The sequence below is a fragment of the Haliotis cracherodii genome, unplaced genomic scaffold (assembly GCF_022045235.1).
Source record: "Haliotis cracherodii isolate W230 unplaced genomic scaffold, xgHalCrac1.p SCAF_7, whole genome shotgun sequence".
Taxonomy (NCBI): Eukaryota; Metazoa; Mollusca; class Gastropoda; order Lepetellida; family Haliotidae; genus Haliotis; species Haliotis cracherodii.
The window spans coordinates 31966169-31989501 of record NW_027266330.1 but is presented as its reverse complement, the minus strand read 5'-3'; the positions used below and the strand labels follow the sequence as shown (position 1 = coordinate 31989501).

Sequence of the window (23333 nt, the reverse complement as noted above, 5' to 3'; positions counted from 1 at the left end):
TGGTGGGTTGTAATTATGGTATTTGCATTTTGTTTTCCTTCATTTGAACCGATTCGTTCATGTTTCTCTATGTCTTGGTTGGGAAATTCTTCAATGCGCGATAGACGTTGTTTTCTCCGGTCTTTTCCTTTGTAAGCGTGTATATATTACCGTCAATTTGTAAAATTTGATTCTCTCAGGCAATTTATAAAATGTGCAAAAATTTCAGCCATTTTGACTAAGAAATCTGTCCAGATTGATTAAGACGAACAAAAGGGCCTACAAACATCACAACAGATTATTATGTAGGATTAGAAGCCAAGCAACATAGAAGTGTACTTTTCAACGAAATGTTTTTCAGTCACTTTGTAAAATATTTAGACGTTTAATAAATATGTTACACATTTTGAGAGTAAAAAAATATACACACTATAAAAAAGCAATGCTTAGGTGAAATATTTACTTCGTGTTGCAAGTAAAAATAGTGTAAACGAAAATCGCAAAATTACCAAGCAAGTGACTTATCAAAACTTCGTCACAATTACCGATGCTAACCCCAAAGATACCTACATTTCCTTATTATCTCGAAAACTGTATTTCATTTTGTTGATCAATGTGACCATACGCCCTTATTACTACCGGTATCCATAAACGTGACTAATGCGCTTACGAAAGGCGCAGCAGAGGTCGCGAACTAGTCTAGATTTCTGCTATACATCCGGGTACTCACTGGGAAAAAACAATAACAAAGGCAACAACCAGTCCCGGGGAATTGCGTTAGATCAGTGCCCCTTTAAGGACAGAGAGAAAATCTGACAATGAACCTACCGAGCATGTGACTTCTCTGTCACATCCCGGTCCCCCTTCTCGGTGGAGGAGGAGGAGTCACTGTTGATGGAGATACTCGACCCGTTCACAGTTCGCGACATCCGACCGTTCAGCTGCGGCATGTTGCTGGAGTACGGAGTCACTGCAACATCACAAATCAGCATCAACATCCCAGACCGGCAGCTAGATGCATGGAGTTAGAGAATAAGATGAGATACAAGGCAGTATGGATTTGTCCTGAGTGGAAGTGAGGGACTGTTTCATGAGGAGCAGATCTGGAGAATCTCACCAACATCAACACGGGTCTGTGGAAAACTGAGGTGAGGTGAGATGAGGTGAGGTGAGGTGAGGTGAGGTGAGGTGAGGTGAGGTGAGGTGAGGTGAGGTGAGGTGAGGTGAGGTGAGGTGAGGTGAGGTGGCTTAACGTTGTGTTCAAGATTATTGCACTTATAGCGTTGGGCATGCAAGTTCATGTGTGTGCGGCTGCTTGTACTGGTACCCAGGCAGGGTAACAACAAGTACAATCTTTTAACATCATTTGGTACGATGCGTCCTGGGATCAAACCCCCAACCTTCAGCTCTTTGGGCAAACGCTACCACTAGACCATGGAAGCATCTTAAGACTTTGAGGCATGCTAAGTGCTGATATATCTGATATCAAGAGACACTTAGGTGAGATTCTATTTATCATCCAAAGTCATTCTTTCAACTTTGTGGGGTGGTCAGGTAGCCTTGTGGTTAAAGTGAATTCTCGTCCCGCCGAAGACCCCAGTTTGATTCCAGACATGACTACAATGTGTGAAGCCCAATCCTGGTGTCTGCTGCCGTGATATTGACGGAATATTGCTAAAAGCAGCATAAAACCAAAATCACTTACTCACACTTCTAACCCTTGCAATATTCCATACAAACTCACCTCCACCAATCATATCAAAGACTGTTGACGAGGGGCGTTGTTCCGGTGCTGGGGGCGGAGCAGGAGGAGCCGGCTGTTTTGATTGGTTGCTGGGTGGTTTCAGTCCATGAGCGTCACCATTAGCAACGGGGGGCTTCGGGGCTGAGTTGGAGGTCGGGCTCTGGACGTCCTTGATGAGGCGGTTCTTGTTCTCCAGGAGCACGGAGATGAGGGGCAGATAGAGAGCGGCGATACGTCCCTGCTGGGCCTGTTGGACAAGAGTGGAACCTGATAACTACAGACATGCAACCGTAAATAAGCTCCGCCCACTGTGATTGATGCAGACGCCAAACACAATCAATTCAATTTTTTATGATAAAACTGCAGAAAATTTATTGACTTATATCTTGATATGGAGCCATTTGCTGTATCCATGGTTTGTCATTCAAGTTGATACGAAGTTTGACGGTCAATGGTGATCTGGTTCCCGTCACTCGGTTGTGTTTACATTGTTAACATTGTTCGATACTGAAACACCGCCACCTTGCGGGCTATTTATAGTCAGGGTGGGGCTTTAACCCTGTAATTACACAGCAGTAACATCAAGAGTCCTTGCAATCAATACAGACAATTTTATGAAGTTACAACTGATAATTTATAAAAAAACTGACTGTGTGACTAGATGCGCAAATTTAAGACTACTTGGTAGGTGTAGACCAATGAGATAAGAATTTTGTTTTGGACAACAACAAAATGTAGATTTTAAGTCATAAGGGTTTGCACAGTTGTTTTAAATAATATCCCAGGCATATCCAAGTGAGTTGGATGCCTTAAATGCTTTAGACGTTTACCACCTTTGTGAAACCCACAATTAAGGGATGGTGCTGAAAAACCTAGAACCATCATGGAACACCTTCGGGAGACAATTCTGCAAATACCCCGGCCTTACATGACTGAGCCAGTCACATCTCACAAGCTAGGGTCGAATCCAACCCGTATCTCACCGTTTTAGCGTATCTATCATCGAAGGCATGTTTGGCGAGCTGGTTGCGGAGCACAGTGATGGCGCAGCGACGCATGTCCCGAGGCTGGACAAGCACCTGCTTGAGCTCATGGATGAGCAGCCCGACCAGGTAGTGAGTCTTACGGAACTCCTCAGACAGCGTGTAATCCTGCCTCAGATCTGAAACACACCACACCTTGCAAACACCTCGTACAGGTATTGTAGTGAACCATCAACAGCCTTACAGTTACATGCAATATCACAAATCATAAAATATTTTCCATAGTTTTGGGAATTAATAATCTTAATTGTTTTGAGGTGATTGACAGGGCAAAGAGACAGTAAAAGGATTAACAATTATTAACAAGAAAGTTTCACTTACTGTCTTTCACTTTTGTTTATTTCAAAATGACTCAGGCGGACCTATTCAAATTCCCGCAAAAACGAGCCAGTTTAAAGGAAAGTATTGTTGATCTGGTGCTGTACATACAATCTATTTTACTTGTATTCACCAAGAGGTAGCATTGCCATTAAGCAAGACAGATACTTTATAACTAACAGAAACATGATTTACCTTTGGGTATAAAAAGGACATTGTCATTCATTTAATTGGTTTAAAATGTTCAGACTGGACAATTTAGAAATCCAAAACACATCCACAGTACAAAAGAATACTTTTATAAAAATGTGGAACTATTGTGTAGCTTGATCACTACATTAAACCAATACATGCTTTTATAACTCTTATGAAACTCCATGCCATTGAAATTCAATGAAAATATTGATAGAAAATGAAAGTGTGACCAACCTCAAAAACCACGAATACTATGGATACATCATGCACCAAAGATGCTCTTGGTGAATATAAAGATGATACAGTATATATAACAGGGTGATACAAGGTTTAATGTGGTAGTCTCTAGGCTACAGTTACAGGTATCATCACCTAGACGTATACAAGTGAGTGAGTGAGTGAGTGAGTTGACGACGTAATAAGCATTTTCATCCCATCAGTTTAATATTGTTGGAAAGGCCAACATTTGAACATTTTCCACTAAACCAGTGCTGAAGGGTCATAATTGCAGCAAATCTGGCACTAGCAGCTCCTGACATGACTAAGGGGCACAACTCTGAACAGAAATTGCAGCCTCTCATATCACTGGGCGACATGTGCCCTCTGAATGCACAACAAAGAGAGACAAACATAGGACAAGATGGGAATTGGAATTTCTTATTCAACCACTTTCTTTCCATTTTTTCTGAAATTGAGCTTGATTCCATGTTTACTCCTAAGTTCAGAGTACAATGTCATACTGTATTCTGTTTCCCAGCACTGGGGGCCTTTCAATATAGTCACTGTTCTCTTACATTACTGCCACATGTAACTTGGTCAAGAGGAAATGTAGTTATGTGCCACAATCAGTATTGTTCCAGCTAATTCATGGCAGTTTGTAAACAATCCTGGCCAGAGGTCGAAAGCACAAACAACAATCCAGGCTTTTGAAGTACGATGACACTATCAGCCAGACTTGTTCCACAAAATGATTGTCGTAAGTCTATGTTAAAGCATGTCGTAAGTTTTCACTAAAGCATGGGAGTTATGATCGTCTAAGCACTGTGGTAAGTGTATTTTAAAGCATGGGGGTTATGATTACCTTTCGTGCTGTGACTTTTAAAAGTGTATGTGTAAGCACGAGAGGTACAATCATCTTAGTGCTATGATTGTGGTAAGTCTATGTGAAAGCATGGGAGTGATGATCGTCTTAGAGCTACGACTGTCATAAGTTTATGTTAAAGCATTGGCGTTACGTAGGTCTTAGCACTAAGACTGTCAAAAGTCTACAGTAAAGCATGGGAGTTACGTAGGTCTTAGCACTAAGACTGTCAAAAGTCTACAGTAAAGCATGGGAGTTACGTAGGTCTTAGCACTAAGACTGTCAAAAGTCTACAGTAAACCATGGGAGTTACAATCATCTTAGTGTTATGACTGTTGTAAGTTTATGTTAATGCATGGGAGTTACGATCATCTTAGCACTAAGACTGCGTGGTAAGTCTTTGCTTAAGTATGAGAGTTATGAATGTCTTAGAGCTAAGATCGCTTTGTGGAACGGAGCTCAGGTCAATTTATACTCACCGACAAAAGAAACACGAATACCACACATGTTGGTTAATATATGAAGAATTACTCATATTCAAGACACATTATATTGGTACAATGCACAAATGAATATACTGTTATGTTTTGTGAACTGACACTCATAAACGTATCACCTGTGATGTCATAGATCCATGACTCGAAATGCACCATTAGTCTCATCCAGGATTAATGTGTAAAGTTTGGAACTCACGTGCAGCATATCGTGATAAGAATAAAGACACTCTGTGGTAACACTTGACTAATTGTTAGTTTTGTCATGAAGTGGTTCACATCTCTTCTTTACATACATACTTCATAATAGGTCTCTATGGTTGGCATTTCTTTTGGCGGTGAGTATATACCATCCAAGTCTGATTCTGGTCTTTCAACAAGCATATGGTATTGAAGATCTATATTCCTGGGCCCACTTGCACAAAGCGATCTTAGCGCTAAGACTATCGTAAGCCTATGTTAAAGTATGGGAGTTACGATCATCTTAGTGCTGAGATTGCTTTGTGCAAGTGGCCCCTGGAGTATTAGTATGATAACAGACACTACACACAGTGTGACAATGTTAGACAAGCTGTTTACAATCTGGCAAAGAATCTCACACTTTCAGACAAGAGTACAGGTTTCTGTATCAGACTACTAACATAGTACAGTTGAAGTTGTGCAATGACAGTGACGAACATGAGTTTTAGTCCAATGAATCAAGTAATCATGTCAACAAATCATAATATTTTCTTCCAGAAACAGTTAATGTTTGTGCGCAACAATTTCCACCACGTGAAGAGGACTTGATCGAAAGCTGGACTAACAAGGCAGTAACCATCAACTTTCAGAGCAGTGATAGCATCATCAGGATACCCCCTAAAAAACAACCCTGCCCGGTGTTCATTTGTTTTTTGAGCCTGTAAATAATTGAGGCTGGGCAGGACAAATACAGTGATTGATATTATGAGGAGGGTCCCACGATGACACCCAATCAACCAAAATGTCTGAAACAACTGCCTGCCCGCCTGCTCGCCTGCCCAGCTGCCCGTGGCTGGAAACTTGTCAGTCGGGCTGCATGAAATATTTCTCCAATCCCTGACTGTCGGGCAGATAATTTTAAGGAATTTTAAGTGAGTGAAGGAATGGAGTTTACCACTAATTCGAAATCAGAGTGGTCTGTCAACTCATAAAATCTAACCAATCCTGTGGTCAATGGTATGAACACCGTTGCATTTAAAAATTCTGATTTAGTATTTGAATCAAGGGACCCCTTAAATTTGGATTTTTAACATGAAGGTTATGACCAGGGTATTTCTGAATACTGGTAAGGGTAAGATGGAACCCAGCAAACAGGGGTGGCATTTATATCATTTTACAATTGTACTTCCATGACGGTGTGCACTTAGGGTTTGTTTCTTATTTATTAGTAGCAGTACTAATGTGAAATTGAAATAAATCATCTTGGTTTCAACCACCTATAATGAACATTGGCCCCAAAATGTATTAAACCAGTTAATATTGTTTGTTTGTTTGTTGTTTAACGCTGCACAATATTCCAGCTATATGAGGGTGGTCTGTAAATAATCAAGTCAGGACCAGACAATCAAATGATTGACATCATGAGCATTGATCTACGCAATTGGGATGCATCAACCAAGCCAGCGAGCCTGACCACCCGATCCCGTTAGTCGCCTTTTACGACAAGCATAGTCGCCTTTTACAGCAAGCATGGGTTGCTGAAGAGCTATTCTATCCAGGATCGTCATGGGTAAACCAATTAATAAAACCCAAAGGCGTAAGCAGCCACTGCCTGATTCAATGTATTATTTAGGGACCTACATACCTAGTGGATATATAGTGGTTACTATAATTTTTTGTCCAGTAACAAGTTATCTCAAGGAGTGGCCTGACAAACCTGATACATAAGTGGCAGCAACAAGTGCTAATATCAACTTATTTAGGTCACAAGGAGAGATAAACACGTTACCAAACATGAAAAGATAAATGTTCGATTTTTTATGAAATTTCTTTTTGTTCTATCTGACTCTGAAAACCATAGCGCTAATGTGGACAAATCCAGTCTCGTGACACAAGTTTAGTGCACAACGAACTACAAGGAAGGAGCCGAAAGGAAGGGTTTTTTTAAAAAAAGAGCGATTTGTGACAAAACGAAAACATTAACAAAATCAATGAAATGGCATAGTGTCATTGATGCAGACTGAAAATAATGTTATGTCCGAAAGGAATATTCACTCAGTGAATACTGATTTCATGTTTCACAGTAAGATATATTATCACTCGATAGTGCATTTATGTTCTCAGATAAACAATGTTATACATATTATCACTCGATAGTGGATTTATGTATCCAGATAAACAATCTCATAAATATTATCACTCGATTATGTTCTCCCGAAAAACATTGCAACACATATTACCACCAGATACATCATAAAGTTTGAAAATCAAATGCTTGCCACTGAGGAGCATCACCATGACAACTCCTGTGAACCTCGTACACCGTGGACAGGAAGGAGGTGTACCTGTCTTGCCACACAACAGGAGGGGGGGGGGGGGGAACATACCCAGGGTATAAACATTTCAGCTGCCACCACAACACTTCCCCCAACACAGAAGGGATAAAGAGGTGCTAGTCTTCCACTAATATCAAAATTAATTCAAATCATTAAAAAACCCAAGTCCATCATACTCAAGTTCATGATTTATATCAATCTTGCAACAACAATTACCCTCAGTGCACAGAGACGATGTGTCTATTTCACAAATTGCAACTTTTAGACCTAGCCTGGAATTGGCACCACACTGAGAGTAGTCTCCCTTTATGGATTGTTACTGGACACTCAGGAGGTGGGAGGATGAAGGAATTACTGGGTCAACATTATACACTGTCAATCACATGCACACAAGCTCATCGAAGCACCATCCAACTTATAAACAAAGCAGAAAGATAGATCAGAAAACGACAACTAATCAAAAAGCTGATGTTTGAGATAGGCTACAAGCAATATGTTATGTACAATATCAATTCATGACGGAGTACAAGGACAGTCCCCAGTGAGGCCGCCGACCTCTGTAACACGCACACCTGTTGCCCTAGACGGGGGGACCACGGGTGCTTCAAGCCACATGTCGGGATCAGACTTGTACACATACAGATTTCATTATCCAACCTACATCTTGTTGCAACAACTGCTTGTGATAACAAGGTCAAAATTTCCATGGAACAAGGGTTCACTATTTGTCAATATCAAGATACAAGGGTTCACTATTTGTCAATATCAAGATAAGAAGGACACAATATTCATCAATATCAAGAAAACAAGGGTTCATTATTTGTCAATATCCTGATAACAAGGTTCACTATTTGTCAATATCAAGATAACAAGGTTCACTATTTGTCAATATCAAGATACTAGGTTCACTATTTGTCAATATCAAGATAACAAGGTTCACTATTTGTCAGTATCAAGATAACAAGGTTCACTATTTGTCAGTATCAAGATAACAAGTCTTCACTATTTGTTAATATCAAGATACTAGGTTCATTATTTGTCAATATCAAGAAAACAAGGGTTCATTATTTGTCAATATCCTGATAACAAGGTTCACTATTTGTCAGTATCAAGATAACAAGGGTTCACTATTTGTCAATATCAAGATAACAAGGGTTCACTATTTGTTAATATCAAGATAACAAAAAATGGTATTTGTCAATATTAGGATAAAGGTTCACTATTTGTCAACATCAAGATAACAAGTGTTCACTATTTGTCAATATCAAAGTAACAAGGGTTCACTATTTGTCAACATTAAGATAACAAGAATGGACGATCTGTACCCATGAACTCAAAAGGAATTATTTCTCAACACCAACATAACAAGGGTTTGGAAGTTCTTTCCGATAATTACAAGCTATTATTTTAAAACAACAAATGCAACTGCGGACAAACACTGATCCCGACGGGCCTTGGTGCACAGGGCAAGTCGAGGCCCATTCACAAGAAGAGATTGTTGTTAACACAATTGGATGTCACAAGGAGGGGAGATAACTCTGTGTGACAGTCGATGAAGGCTCTACATGAAATGTTAGCAGCATGTGGTCAGCAAACGAAAAAAAACAAGCTTTGATAAAAGTCTTATTTCCTCAGGCTTTTACCTTCTGGCTTGAACTCTGTTGATAAAGTGAATGAAATAGTTTGTCACACAACGTAGCTGTACAGTCGCTGAAAGGAAATCTACATCCATAGCTCAGGGGACAGAGGCTCTAAACTCAGGGAAACAAAGCTTGATGCCATGCAAAGTTCTCCTCTCATGCTACCGTAATTATTCCAGTAATACAAAAACTTGAACCTGGCAAGTTGTTTATTTCCTGACTTTTGAAAATGAAAACATCTGTTAATTTAAATTTGATATTATCTTACATCCAATTTTCAAAATAAAACTTAAAACAAAAGATATTTTCAACTGTTGCTGTCTTCAAATTTTAAGAAAGATTCTTATCTTAAAATAAAAACCATTTCTTAATTTTTAATATATATTAAAATACAAATATGGTGGGTTTTTTTGTAAATGTAATTTTTTTATAATAAAATATATAATAAATTTTAAGTAAGAGGATATTACTGTATGCCATGGAGTTAATGTAAATATGTTGCTAGATCTTAACTTTTCAGAAAGCATGTTATGTTTATGACACCTACATTTCTTAAACTTTGAGGCCACACTTTTTTAATTTTATGTTTCTCAGATTTTCCACACAAGGTCGGTCAAAACAAAAAATAAAAAACAATAGCTATGCAAATTATCTATTTATTGATATGAAAGTCATTCTGCTGTGGAGTTAACTGTAGGTGGCCATTTGAGGTGAGGTGAAATGGGGTTTAATGTTGCGTCCAAGATTATTGCACTTATTGCAACGTTGATGCATGTGTGTGTGCATGGCTGCTTGTACTAGTCCGGACTGATGCCGATTTATAGTGCTAGCTCATTGAGATACCATGCCACAGTTTAACATCAACACCCCACTCAGACACTGACTCCGAGCCAACCAGTACCATCTTTTAACGTCTTTTGGTATGACGCGGCCGGGGATTGAACCCCAGACCTTCTGCTCTCTGGGCGGATGCTCTTTCACTAGACCACGGAGGCAGTGATAGTAATGTAGACACAAAGTGTATATATAACATTATATATTGTACAAGAGGGTCTATATTACTAGCAGGAGAACCCCGGACCATCCGCCCTCTGGGGCCGATGCTCTACCACTAGGCCACGAAGGCAGTCGGTGGCCTCTGGAATCACTGATAGTAATGGAATTTATATATAACATTTTATATTGTACAAGAGGGTCTATATTACTAGCAGGAGAACAATACATTATAATGTTTTATTTTTTTCTGGATCGGACACTTTTCAGTAGGGGTGGCGGGCCCGTGAAACAAAAAATAAAAAATGTGTGGCCTAATTTATGTTAATACAAACAGATGTTTTTATTGCAATTACTGGAATGATTACGGTAATTGTATTGAAGATCTATCAAAACCAAATCATATCACAACAAGTACATACATAATTTTGTAACTAAAAACAACAAAAGCTACACTTAAAGAAAATCATTCTAAAATATTGTGTCATCTACCTTTCCATAACAGTAACAAAGTACTTAATCACAAACAAACAATTTACACTAAAACATTTAAATCGTTACTTCCCTGGAATACTCTATGACATAATGGTTTACTGCCACAGTAGGATATGATGATATAGGCACGGAACTGATATAATCAATATGTATCATGATAGGCTATATGTCATGCATTACATAATTTGTCTCAGTATTCATACGTAAGATGCATACGAGTTTTAAATATGATCAGTTTCATATAATCTGGTAAAAATATATTACAAATTATATTTTCATATACTTCTTGTGAGAGTAAATATTACTTTTTTTAGCTGTTATTTTTTGCATATAACATAAATAAAGATAAAATGGTATGAGAACATCAGATGGGGGGAAATATTGGTGATTAGTGTTCTATTAATATTTATATATAAACACATAAAAGATCATACCTTTGAAGTTTTTGACTCGCCCTCTCCTCATCATCGGCAGACACAGCGGGATGTAGTGTTCGTGGCTTGAAACAATGCGCAGAAACTCAAACTTGAACTGATGGAGAATCTGAAATGACACAATGAAAGTCACCCATTTGAGCCCCTTCACGTGCAAGATCGAATTTGTATTTAGGTTAACATACACGCTTTCATCCACTGATGATGAGAATGCTGAATTTCATTCTCTGCTCCCTGGGGAGTATACAACCCAAGCTGCCTGTGAGGTACCACCCGATCCCCATGTTGGCTCTAACAACAAACACTCGGGTGCATGACACCAACTCTGTCCTGGGTTTCCAAAGGGCCACCTGATATAAAAACCCAATATGTGCATGAGGCAATTTCAACAGTTTTTGAAGGCGGAGGGGTAACTCAGTGAATAAATCGTTCACTCATCACGCCTCATACCTCCATGTCAGAATGGTGAGATCTGACTGGTCCATATGATCTTGATAAAATACTGTGTATCCCACCTTGGAGGGGAATAAATTGTGCAGTGGGGGATTAACAATTTTATACCCTGCCACGAGCAAGTCAGGCTGCACATGGATTTCTGAGGGCAGAATAAATCCCTCATACCCCGCTTCAAAACAAAAAGTTGCACAGGGAGAATTTACGCTTCAAGGTTTTACATTTGTTATGAAAAAAACCCAACAACATTCCTGTAGACAAAAATCACAAACAAGAAAGAAGTGAGCAAAGCTCACATACCCCAGTTATTCCCGCTGGTCAACAACAAATAGTAAACAGTTTTAACTTCAATGTTTTAAAAATTTGATTGAGGAGTTACATAAGAAGAATTATCAAAAGGACCAAAAATTGTTGATATAAAAAAACATAATTGGAGATTTATGACTTAAACAATGGAACAATATCATATAAGAAAATCAATAAATTGATCATTTCCATCTAGCCTTAACAGATATGGTAATGAATGCATAAATTCAAACTAACGTAAAGCACAGATACTAATGATGATCTACATGTGTGGAAACAATTTTGGAAAATATATTAGCTTTCCAAAACCAGTCATCAAAATTTATAAATTCCATCATGTTTCCATGAAAACAGCAAAAGAGAAAACTTTCAGAATCTTATAAAAGATAAAAAACAATCATAGTGGTTAATGTAGCAAGTTTGCTGAAGCTAGGATACATAATATTGTAAACATGGATCGTACAAAAACTCTACCCAAAATTAATGTTTCACCATGATTCCATGGAAACAGCAAAAATAAAAAATTCAGAAACTTCAAACTAGCAAAAGGCACAAGTACTCATTGTGGTAAATGTACGTAGCAAGTTTGGTGAAGCTAGGGTGCATGGTTAAAAAGTTATGGGCTGTACAAAAGCTCGGACGGAAGGACGGACAGACGGAACGCTATATATCCCCGATTTACTTTGTAAACGGAGGTATAAAAATATATCATAAATAGGATATTCCATGTGTTTGAGAAATGTCATATTTGTCTCATCTCGTGACGGGGGCAAGGACATATTTCACTTGACACTGAAATATCCTCTATTTATCTTGAATCTATAAAAAAATTCTAATTATGTACAAACGTGTTTTTTTTGTTAAAGACCAGTGGCCCTCGTAGCACAACAACTGTCATAAGTCTATGTTAAAGTAAGGGAGTTACGATCATCTTAGCACTCCTATTGCTTTGTGGAATGGGGCTCTGGATCCTATTTCATAAAACTATGATCGTAGTACTATGACTATCGTAACTTCAAAACTTCAACAAAGACTTATGACAGTCTTAGTGCTACAATCATCTTATGAAACAGACCCCTGATCAGATCACAGTCATCAGGCAGGCAGGCAGGCAGGCAGGGCTACAGACACAGTGGTCCAACTGATTTAGTGGGCAAAAACAATCCACACAATAGCATAAATTTGATGCATTTGTTAATTTGAGCATATCTTTTACAATCACAATAAAAAAATAGAACAAAAAATTCTAACCATAGGAAAGGTTTACAAACAAACATATGGACCCAATTTGGTAAACATTTCTATTTTTCAGAGTGAATGAGTTTGGCTTAATGCCATTTTGAAAATATTCCACATACGCTATTCGACGTAATAAGCGCCCCGCTCTAATAAGCGCCCACGGCAATATTTGCTAATATACTGGCTAGTGAACAATCCCAATTAGCACCCCTTCCGATTGATCAATGTACACAAGACTTATTTGTTCATGTATAATACGCACTTGTGGGTTATATGCACCCTTAATTACGGGCCATTAAATTCTGGAAAATATATCTGTCGTGTATGATACGTACATACTTTTCTTTTGTATCTTTTCAGGCTGTCGGCATAAACTACGAAATTTACAATCTTTCAACCCTGTTTTTTTTCTCACCAAAATTATATTCTATTAAGAACACCCTATTACTAATTTTGAGAGCGCCCGGGCGCTTATTACGTCGAATACAGTATATCATAGCATGGAATCTGGAAGTAGATAGCCACTCCATATTGTGTTACACTTTAAAGTTTATCCGTGTTCATAAATAGACACAAAAAGATCATAGCAGCAATAGTGAGTGAGTGAGTTTGGTTTAACGCCGCTTTTAACAGTATTCCAGTTATACCGTGGCGTGTCAGCTTGATTTGGGAGGAAAGCCCGAATTGATGCTGGTCTCAGATGTTTACCACTGCAGTGAACCCATGAATCATAACGAGGGTGAACAGGGATTCGAATCACAATCCCGGGTTTCTGGTACACCTAACTGATGCAACACCACACAGCAAATTCCAGTGCCTTGGACAACTGGGATATCTGAGAAGTGACTTCAATGTATTTCTGTTTATGTGCACACTGTGAGTGAGTGAGTATGGTTTTACACCGCTTTTAGCAATATTCCAGCAATATCACGGCGGGGGACACCAGAAATGGGCTTCACACATTGTACCCATGTAGGGAATCGAACCCGGGTCTTCGGCGTGACGCTCTAATCACCAGGCTACCTGACCGCCCTATGCACACTGTGAAAATCTGCATAAATCCAAAGCATGCAAAGTAAATATATTTTTCAGTCAATTCTTATCAATAAAAAAGGCAACGATAAAAAACTCATAGACTGCTTATTTAACAACAATATGAAATCAGTGACGAAGCCAATCAGGAAACACAAGTTCAGTTGTGGGCATGGCCTACGTTTTTGTGGGGTATGGAAACGAACGCAAACACATTTCCTTGGTTAGCCAATCAAATGCCATGGAATCACTTGCAATGTTATTATTTGTCATAGTAACCTAGCTAGAACTCTGTACATCCTGTGGTTAGTGTATGAGACCCAATGCACATTCAGACACAAGACACACCTCTATTCAACAAGCCGCATTTCTTGAGGCAAATACGGTTATTTGGCCAGTTATTCTAAGGTTACTTTCTTCTGCTGAGAGGTTCGGCCATGAGGCTCAGCGGCTCACCTGAATGTTGTGGGGTTTGTAACCTCATGCATAAACATTACTTCAAATCAAAGTTGGGAAAGTCAAAATAACAACTGACCTAGCACATAGGATGAGCACATTTTGCCACCATTGAAATAGGATTTGAATTCTGTGGGCAACACCATTGTTGGGATGATATACCATATTCACCATATTAGGTGCCCAGTTCCAATAAGCACACCCTGACCAACTCCTTGTCCAATCTGTAATTAATCTATATAAAGTACCCGGGATAAGACTGAATTTACATGACAGTCTATATTTTCTTGTGTAAAATACACATGTTTTGCAGAAAACAGAAGCGCAGACAGGATATATATGCCTTGTATATATATATATATACATACTAACTAACTTGTTCCCTGTATAACTGATTAATCTCTTGAAATTAAATTTAATTTGTTGTGTATGATTTGATACGCACACCCATTTATCAACTTCCTAAGCACCCTGGAGCTTACTACGGTGAATAATAAGTGAGTGAGTTGGGTTTAACGCCGGTTTTAACAGTATTCCAGTTATATCACGGCGTGTCAGCTTAATGAGAGAGGAAAGCCCGAAGTGATGCAGGTCTCAGACGTTTACCACTTCGGTGAAACCCACGAGCATGGGTAAGGTGCTGAGAAACATAATCAGGGTGAACCGTGATTCGAACCAACAATCATAGGTTTCTGGCGTGCCCAAGGGGCGCAACTCTGCACCGCGAAATACGGCGCCTTAGATGACTGGGCCATGTGTGAATAAGGACAGGAGGTGAGTCAATACCTTAACCCAACATTCCTGGAAGTTAATTCAACCTGCAGCACACATAGCAAGATAGGTGCGGTGAGGTGAGGTGAGGTGAGGTGAGGTGAGGTGAGGTGAGGTGAGGTGAGGTGAAATGGGGTTTAACGTCATGTCCAAGATTATTGCACTTAATATAGCGATGTGCATGCACGTATATGTGTGTGTGTGTGGTTGCTTGGACGCTCTTCCACTAGACCACGGAGGCGGTCATAGCAAGATAGAAATCAGAAACTGTGGGTAGTTTCAGCCTCCGTCATACCATTACTAACTTTCTGCTCGATGGGCATTCTAGAAGTTGGTGAATACATAAGAAAACATACAACTTCAGCGTTAGAATTTGCACTAGTCTTGTAGTTCTTGCCAAACTGCCCAATAGTTAGGATATCATAAGGACTAGTAGAAATTTGCCATTTTTAAGGGTTTTGCTATATGTTATCATTATGAGTAATAGTGGACTGAAAGTGTTAGTTTCAACCGCTGAACTTAATGGACAACAACTTCTAGATAAACTCTTGATAACAGTGTAAGAATCTACATAAAAACATCGCTATATACAATAAACAAGAAGTTGTTCATTTTCTTAATTAGTTACTTGGCTACCAACTATGTATGCATTATCAAATTTCATGATAAAACAATGGCTGAATACTGATCAAAAATGACATTTTCAATTTGGCAGCCGTAACACAGCCATGCTTAAATTCCTGATTGGATGGAAATCTGTGAGGATCTTTAGGGAACAACATTGCCTGCCTCTCTAGTGTCAGCATCACATGCCTTTTGTTTGAGAGGAGATACAGAAAATGAAACATTCACACAAACAGATGGATTGTTAGACGACAGACACCATGCCAATGCATTAGCTCACATGAACCTCTGGTTCAGGAGACATCCAGTTGGACAACTACGTGTGGCAACTTGTTATCTTGACAAAAACAACTTTGTTGAACAGTTTCCTTGAAATATGTCAGCTACGGGAATGTGCAAATTACCGTATTTGATGTAATAAGCGCCCCGCTCTAATAAGTGCCCACGGCGATTTTTGCTAATATATTGGCTGGTGAACACCCAGGAGATTACTATGGTGAATAATGAGTGAGTTGGGTTTAACGCCACTTTTTTTTACAGTGTTCCAGTCATATCACGGCGTGTCAGCTTAATGTGGGAGGAAAGCCCGGAGTGATGCAGGTCTCAGATGTTTACAACTTTGGTAAAACCCACGGGCATGGGTATGGTGCTGAGAAACATAATCGGGGTGACCCGTGATTCGAACCCACAATCATAGGCTTCTGGTGTGCCCAAGGGACACAACTCAAGTTATATACTAATAAGAGCAATTTAAGAGCACCCTGGGCGCTTATTACGTCCAATACGGTATTGAATTTCTCAAATAGGCTTAGGAAAACTAAAGAGTATGCACATTATTTTCTTCACAGATAACAAAGAGCCACGTATCAGTGTCTAGGTACGGCAAGCTGTGTAAATTCTTACCACCAAACATGTCGTGTCAGCAGAACACGAGGGGTTCTTGCTCTGATCATACAGCTTCCAAAGTTCCTTCAAACATCACAGTAACAGTAACAGTAACAGTAACAGTAGTAAACACACAATGTTAACAAAAGTAAAGGCCAACAGTGTAACAGTCAACTTCCCGCACAGGAAACCTTGTGTTAGTTACTCTCCCTCAGCATCACGTCTGTTACAGAAACAAGAAGAGTAGAAAGGGATAGAGAGCCAGACTGATTATTTATTTCCCTGATTTTGCTTCTCATCGTTGAAAGGCCTACCTTGTTGTTGGCAACATTGAAGATTTCGATGTACTTGGCCACCAACTTGAACACAAATCCTCGGTCCATTAATGTGAAACAGTTCTGAAACATTCACATGGCATGAGTGAATGAGAGAATGTTTATTTGTTTGTTGTTAAACACAGCACTCAGCAGTATTCCACCTATCTGATGACAGCCTGTTGATAATCATGTCTGGACCAGACAATCCTGTGATTGATATTAGGAGGATGGATGTTGACAAGCCATCAACCAACTCATGTAGTCTGACCGCCCAATCCATTTAGTCGCCTCTTATAACCAGCATAGGTTGTTGAGGACCCAAGGGACAGTATGAGAGGATGATTGAGTTACTGAGATGATGATTGAGTTACTGAGATGATGATTGACTTACTGATAGAATGATTGACTTACTGATAGAATGATTGAGTTAATGAGAAGATGATGGAATGCAGTGTTTACCTTGACAAAGAACGCGAGGCTCCTGTTGGCGTTCTGCGTGCCCTCCTCCTGGTGTCGCTGGGAGATAAGCGTCACCACGATCTGGAGCAGGTTCTGTACACGGTACTGGTAGTCCGGGGAAAATCTCTCATTCCTCGGCATCTGCAGCATAGAATCAGAGTAGCATCAATCTCATGCAGGTGAACAAAAACAATACAGGTATTAGAATGGATTTTTACTTTTTTTAGCTGAAACTGGGGGATGTTTATGGGGAAAGCGATTAGATTTTAACAAATTTGTGGTCACTAAAATTCGCGAATCCACGGAAGATTCTCATCCCTGCAATTAGATAAGGGAGAGTAAAAAACTCCACAATTATCATTACTTTCTTATCATCATGAACTTACAAAGTAACAAATATAATGTTGGGTGACACATGTTTGAAAGCATGTCCAGGTACTGTGTCATACTTCTGATGAGCTCCATGAAAATCCTCACAATAACCTTGACCATGAACTATAACTCACCTTGACCCTGTCCGTGTCAATCAGGTACTGTGTCATACTCTTGATAAGTATCTCGAAGATGAACCAGGCATGCTCCAGGAACTTGCGTATGACGAGCGGGTCTGCATTGGCAGGACGCAGCATGGACGTCAGACTCCTTGCCAGCTCCTCGTGGACTGTCTTCTGCTTGCTGCCCTTCTGAACCGGGTCAGGACGGAAGATGTACTGTAACAACCAATCAACAATCAATGAATGTAACCGCCAATCAACAATCAATGAATGTAACAGTCAATCAACAATCATTGAATGTAACAACCAATCAACGATCAATGAATGTAAAATCTAATCAACAATCAATGAATGTAACAGCCAATCAACAATCAATGAATGTAACAGCCAATCAACAATCAATGAATGTAACAGCTAATCAACAATCAATGAATGTAACAGCTAATCAACAATCAATGAATGTAACAGACAATCAACAATCAATGAATGTAACAGCTAATCAACAATCAATGAATGTAACAGACAATCAACAATCAATGAATGTAACAGCTAATCAACAATCAATGAATGTAACAGCCAATCAACAGGGGCAATATTCCAGCCATATGAAGGTGACCTGGAATGAATCGAATGTGAGGCAGAACAAACCGGTGGTAGATATAAAGGCAATATCCCACGCCATCATGGTACCATGACATGCAACAAACCAGGCCACCAAATCTGACAACCTGATCCATTTAGCTGTCTCACATGGCAAGCAGAGGTTGCTGGGCAGCTATTTGAACCTGTAATCCCCAGGGGGAATATAGACAATATATTCCACTGATGCATCGTTGTTTCTCCCCACTACTAATGGCAATCTATAAACAATCAAGTCTGGACCAGCTAGACAAGTGACTGAAAGCATAAGCAACAATCTAGTATCATGATACGTATTGGATCATGAGCAAAGTACAAAGATACGTATCGGATCATGAGCAAAGTACAAAGATACGTATCGGATCATGAGCAAAGTACAAAGATATGTATTGGATCATGAGCAAAGTACAAAGATACGTATCGGGTCATGAGCAAAGTACAAAGATACGTATCGGATCATGAGCAAAGTACAAAGATACGTATTGGATCATGAGCAAAGTACAAAGATACGTATCGGATCATGAGCAAAGTATCATGATACATATTGGATCATGAGCAAAGTATCGTGATACGAATTGGATCGTACAGTCAGTGTATCGGCCCAGCCAGAATTCCTATACTTGGCTGGGAATGCACTTCAGTGTTCCCAAGTGGCATGGATTGTTGTTGGCTACTAACCTTGACATATTTCTGGAGAAGTTCCTCCTTGCTGTTGTCGTGGACTTCTGACACCACATGGATCAGCACTCTGTGGACACAACACATACATAAGAGAGTAGTTCACTTTGAACAGTTTGTTTGTTTTGTTTGTTGTTTAATGCCGCACTCAGCAATATTCCAGCTGCATGACGGCAGTCTGTAAATAATCAAGTCTGGACCAGACAATCCATTGATTGACACCATGAGCAATGACCTACACAGTTTGGATACGATGACATGCATCAACCAAGTCAGTGAGCCTGACCACCCTATCCCATTAGTCGCCTCTTACAACAAGCATGGGTTGTTGAGTGAGTGAGTTTGATTTTACGCTGCTTTTAGTCATGGGTTGTTGAAGACCTATTCTCTACCCGAATCTTCATGGGTCACTTTAAACAGTATTTTACTTAAAATTTGTCAGTTTACTGTGAGAGGAAAACCTGAAGTGATATAGATTGAGGATGATTACCCTTTTAGTGATACTCAGATACATACAACCTATTAAAAGCAGATCCTGGCACATCTAAGGGATACAAACTCTGAGCGGCACATTATGGATCACAATACACATCAAGACAATCTGATCAGACACATTCTGAAAATTATCAAAGCATGTAATACATGTTTATGGAGAGCTATAAAATGGCTGGTGAGCGAACCTGACGGCGTTGATGCCGACATCCTCGTTGGCGGTGCGGGCAAGAAGGTGGAAGAGCTGGTTGAGGAGGGTGGGGAGGAACTGGATGTAGACAGAGACCTCCACCGCCAGCAGGGACTGAAACACAGCCACACATGTCAGCAACCATGGCAACATAGAGTGAGTGAGTGAGTGAATGTGGCTTAACCACACAATCAGTAATATTTCTGATATATCGATGTGGCCTGTAAACAATCAAGTGTTGACCAGGCAAACAAATTACTGAATCCATTCTAATCTTGTCTAGGCATGAATAAGGAGCCTCACAGATATATCATAACAGCTATTATAGCTAAAATGGATAGAATTATCATTTTTGTGCCCGTATGTTATCAGAAATGAGCGGGTCACTGTAATTTGATAATGCCCTTATATTGCTTGACGATAGGCCATTATCACGTTCGTTGTTAGGTGACGTCATATTGATGTTCAACTGTGACGTCATCTGGTTTGTTCTATGACGTTTCCATATTTGTAAACGCGGGTCAGTGACATTAGTTGCGTGTTGATTGCAGTAAATGTTTCAAAACTGATATTGTCGTTTGTTTTTAATTGAAATTCTATCCATTTTAGCTATAATAACGGAAATGCTATTTTCCAGGGCATTATCATTTGCAGAAGCCCTCGGTCTTTCAAACTGCCCTCCTTCATCGGGCAGTTAATGGAAGACCATTCGCTTTTGCAAATGATAACGCCCTGAAAAATAGCTTTACCCTTATATTACTGTAACAACTATACCTAATATCCATTTTAGGGTATATACCATAACATCACAAATATTAATTTTACTGTCGGCCATGCAAGGGAGATAACTGTTAAGTGAAAGGGATACTGCCCTAAGCCTCGTTTCACAGAGTAACCTCAGTGCTACATCTGGTAAAGCTAAGATCACTTTATGAAACAGAAAAATGGATAAAGGTGGAAAAATATATATTAAAAAATATTAACAAAATGAAAAGAAATCTTTTCAATAAATTTTTTGTAAAGACTTTTGGGTAAGATAATTATGTTTAATTCAACACGGGACAACATGTCTAATTTTCTCTCTGTTGGCAAATTGACAAGGAAATTCTGTAAAAATGTCACTTTGTTTTCTGCGTGCGAACAATCACCACCTGAAAACTAGGATAATATGCAACCACAAGCATCAGAGGCAAAGGCCATACAAAACTGTTGACAGCTGAAATCATGTTATCAAATGATCATGCAATGTCGCACGATTAAAGGCAAGATATTCATGCACACAATATGGAAAGCAAAATACAAGCATCCTTGGCTAATGTTTTATGCATCATGTATACACATTGTTCATAACAGAGAATGCATTCAACAAAATGATGAGAGCACTTCGTACAATGAGGCGGAACACACAACATTAACATTCTCTCTTCATTATAAACCTATTCATTGGGATCGCTATTAAGTAAGAGACTTCTTTCTATAGGCATTAAAACCTATCGTGAGGTTTTACTTTCCAGTCGGGTTAAATCTCTGGGACGTTGTAATGTCCCTGGAGATTTTATAGGATATTCAGGTCATATTTGCTATAATATCCCAGGGATTATATATAATGTCCTGGGTATTTTATTAATGTAACTTCCGTTCAGATTGTAACATGTAATGAAATGTAAAATCAAATGACAAATGTTTTCTTTATATGCCCGAGGATCGAACTCGCAACCTTCATATCTGTAGCCCAGTGAGTGTACCACGAGGCTACAGAGGTGTTGATAAGCCACACTGGTTTTCAGAATGTCCTTTTCAAGATCCGTACGCCAGCAACAGATATTTTACGAGCGTTTCCTAAGGTTCATGGAAGGTTTGTTCGAAACATAAAAATGTTGATAAATGTTGTTTTCAGTTTCTTTTTTCGGTTTATAAGTATGGAAAAACACTTTCCCTCGGTTTTGGTAGACAGAGCATGCCCTGGGGGTCGGGAAAAACCGTGGGGGCTTCGCCTCCTTGGTTTTTCCCTCTCCCAAGGGCATGCTCTGTCTACCAAAACCTTGTAAGCGTGTTTTCTTCAATACTTAACATTCACAATGACAAAATGGTCATGAAACTGTGTTGAATAAATATGAACAATTCCTGATGGTAAAGAGATCCAAGCTCAAGTGAGACCCACTCCCTGTCATATAAACAAAGATAATCCTTATCCTATATACCCACAATAATAACCTGCTATGAGACATAACCCACAATAATAACCTGCTCTGGGGAATAACTCACAATAATAACCTGCTATGAGATATAACCCACAATAATAACCTGCTATGAGGTATAACCCAAATTATACAAAGCTTTTAAGAATGTCTTTTTCAAGTACCGTACGCCAGCAACAGATATTTTATGCCTGTTCCCTAAGGTTCATGGAAAGTATATTTGAAACATAAAAAAGTTGATAAAAGTTGTTTCAAGTTCCTTTTTTTGGTTTATAAGTTAAATAAAACACTTCCCCTCAGGTTTTTATATTTAAAACCCTTATCCCACAGATGCGGGTTTTAAATATCATAAAAAACGTAGGACGTGCTTTATCCTACACATAATAACCTGCTATCCAGTATTATTCTGCTAAGTCTTCATATCAGCCACAGTCAGAATAACGTAGGGGAACTTACCTTGACTACAATACACAAACTCATACAAACAAAAACAAATAAAAAATGAACCCACAGCCAACCCATAGTGATACCCTTCTGATTCTTTGTAAAATCTATTTACTTATCAAGTGTTCAACTCTGTCTTAGTTAATCATATGTTTTTGATAAATACAAATTTTAACTACTGCAAAATTAGCTATTTACAATCTTATTTGTCATGTCAACAATCAATCAGTGATAGGGTCCAACACTGATTATATCATGGAATGTCAGCCTCACATGGGACAATGTGTCTTGTCAACAATCAATCAGCTGATCCTGCTATGTCTAAGGGAGGTAAGTCCACAAGGACATAGTGATGTTTGAGAAAACTGGGCCACCAATGAATGAAACTGAATGTCATAAATCCTGAATATCAAATGATACAACCCCAAGCACTGAAGCAAAGAAACTTGACAAGTCTGCATCAGCATGTCTTAAAGTCATTTTACAATCAGAAAACAATAAATGAACTAAACTTTATAAAGCAACAAGATTCTTTAGCTGAAGCAAAATTAATTGATCCACAATAAAATGGATTAAAAATTAAAATAAAAACCTGAAAAATAAAAAACATAAAAAAGTAATCCCAGTAAAGACCCGTAGAGTGAAACACAAAAGAAACAAAAGGAAGAAAAGTGATTCTTGAAGTGTCTCCTTAAATCAATCTACTTTTTTTCATTGATACAAG

General features: G+C 39.0%; 1 protein-coding gene across 1 annotated transcript in view; it reads right to left on the bottom strand.

Moving 5' to 3' along the window:
• LOC139447246 (dedicator of cytokinesis protein 9-like) overlaps positions 1 to 23333 on the bottom strand; it is a 188645-nt gene that overhangs the window by 68565 nt on the left and 96747 nt on the right. The window contains exons 23-33 of the mRNA XM_071228512.1: positions 19966 to 20081; positions 19286 to 19355; positions 17981 to 18184; positions 17475 to 17615; positions 17013 to 17096; positions 16717 to 16782; positions 10933 to 11041; positions 9014 to 9028; positions 2707 to 2885; positions 1724 to 1970; positions 808 to 949 (exon numbers count right to left, since the gene is read on the bottom strand). Of these exons, the coding sequence (XP_071084613.1) occupies positions 808 to 949; positions 1724 to 1970; positions 2707 to 2885; positions 9014 to 9028; positions 10933 to 11041; positions 16717 to 16782; positions 17013 to 17096; positions 17475 to 17615; positions 17981 to 18184; positions 19286 to 19355; positions 19966 to 20081 (1373 nt within the window). The remainder of the gene's footprint in view (positions 1 to 807; positions 950 to 1723; positions 1971 to 2706; positions 2886 to 9013; positions 9029 to 10932; positions 11042 to 16716; positions 16783 to 17012; positions 17097 to 17474; positions 17616 to 17980; positions 18185 to 19285; positions 19356 to 19965; positions 20082 to 23333) is intronic.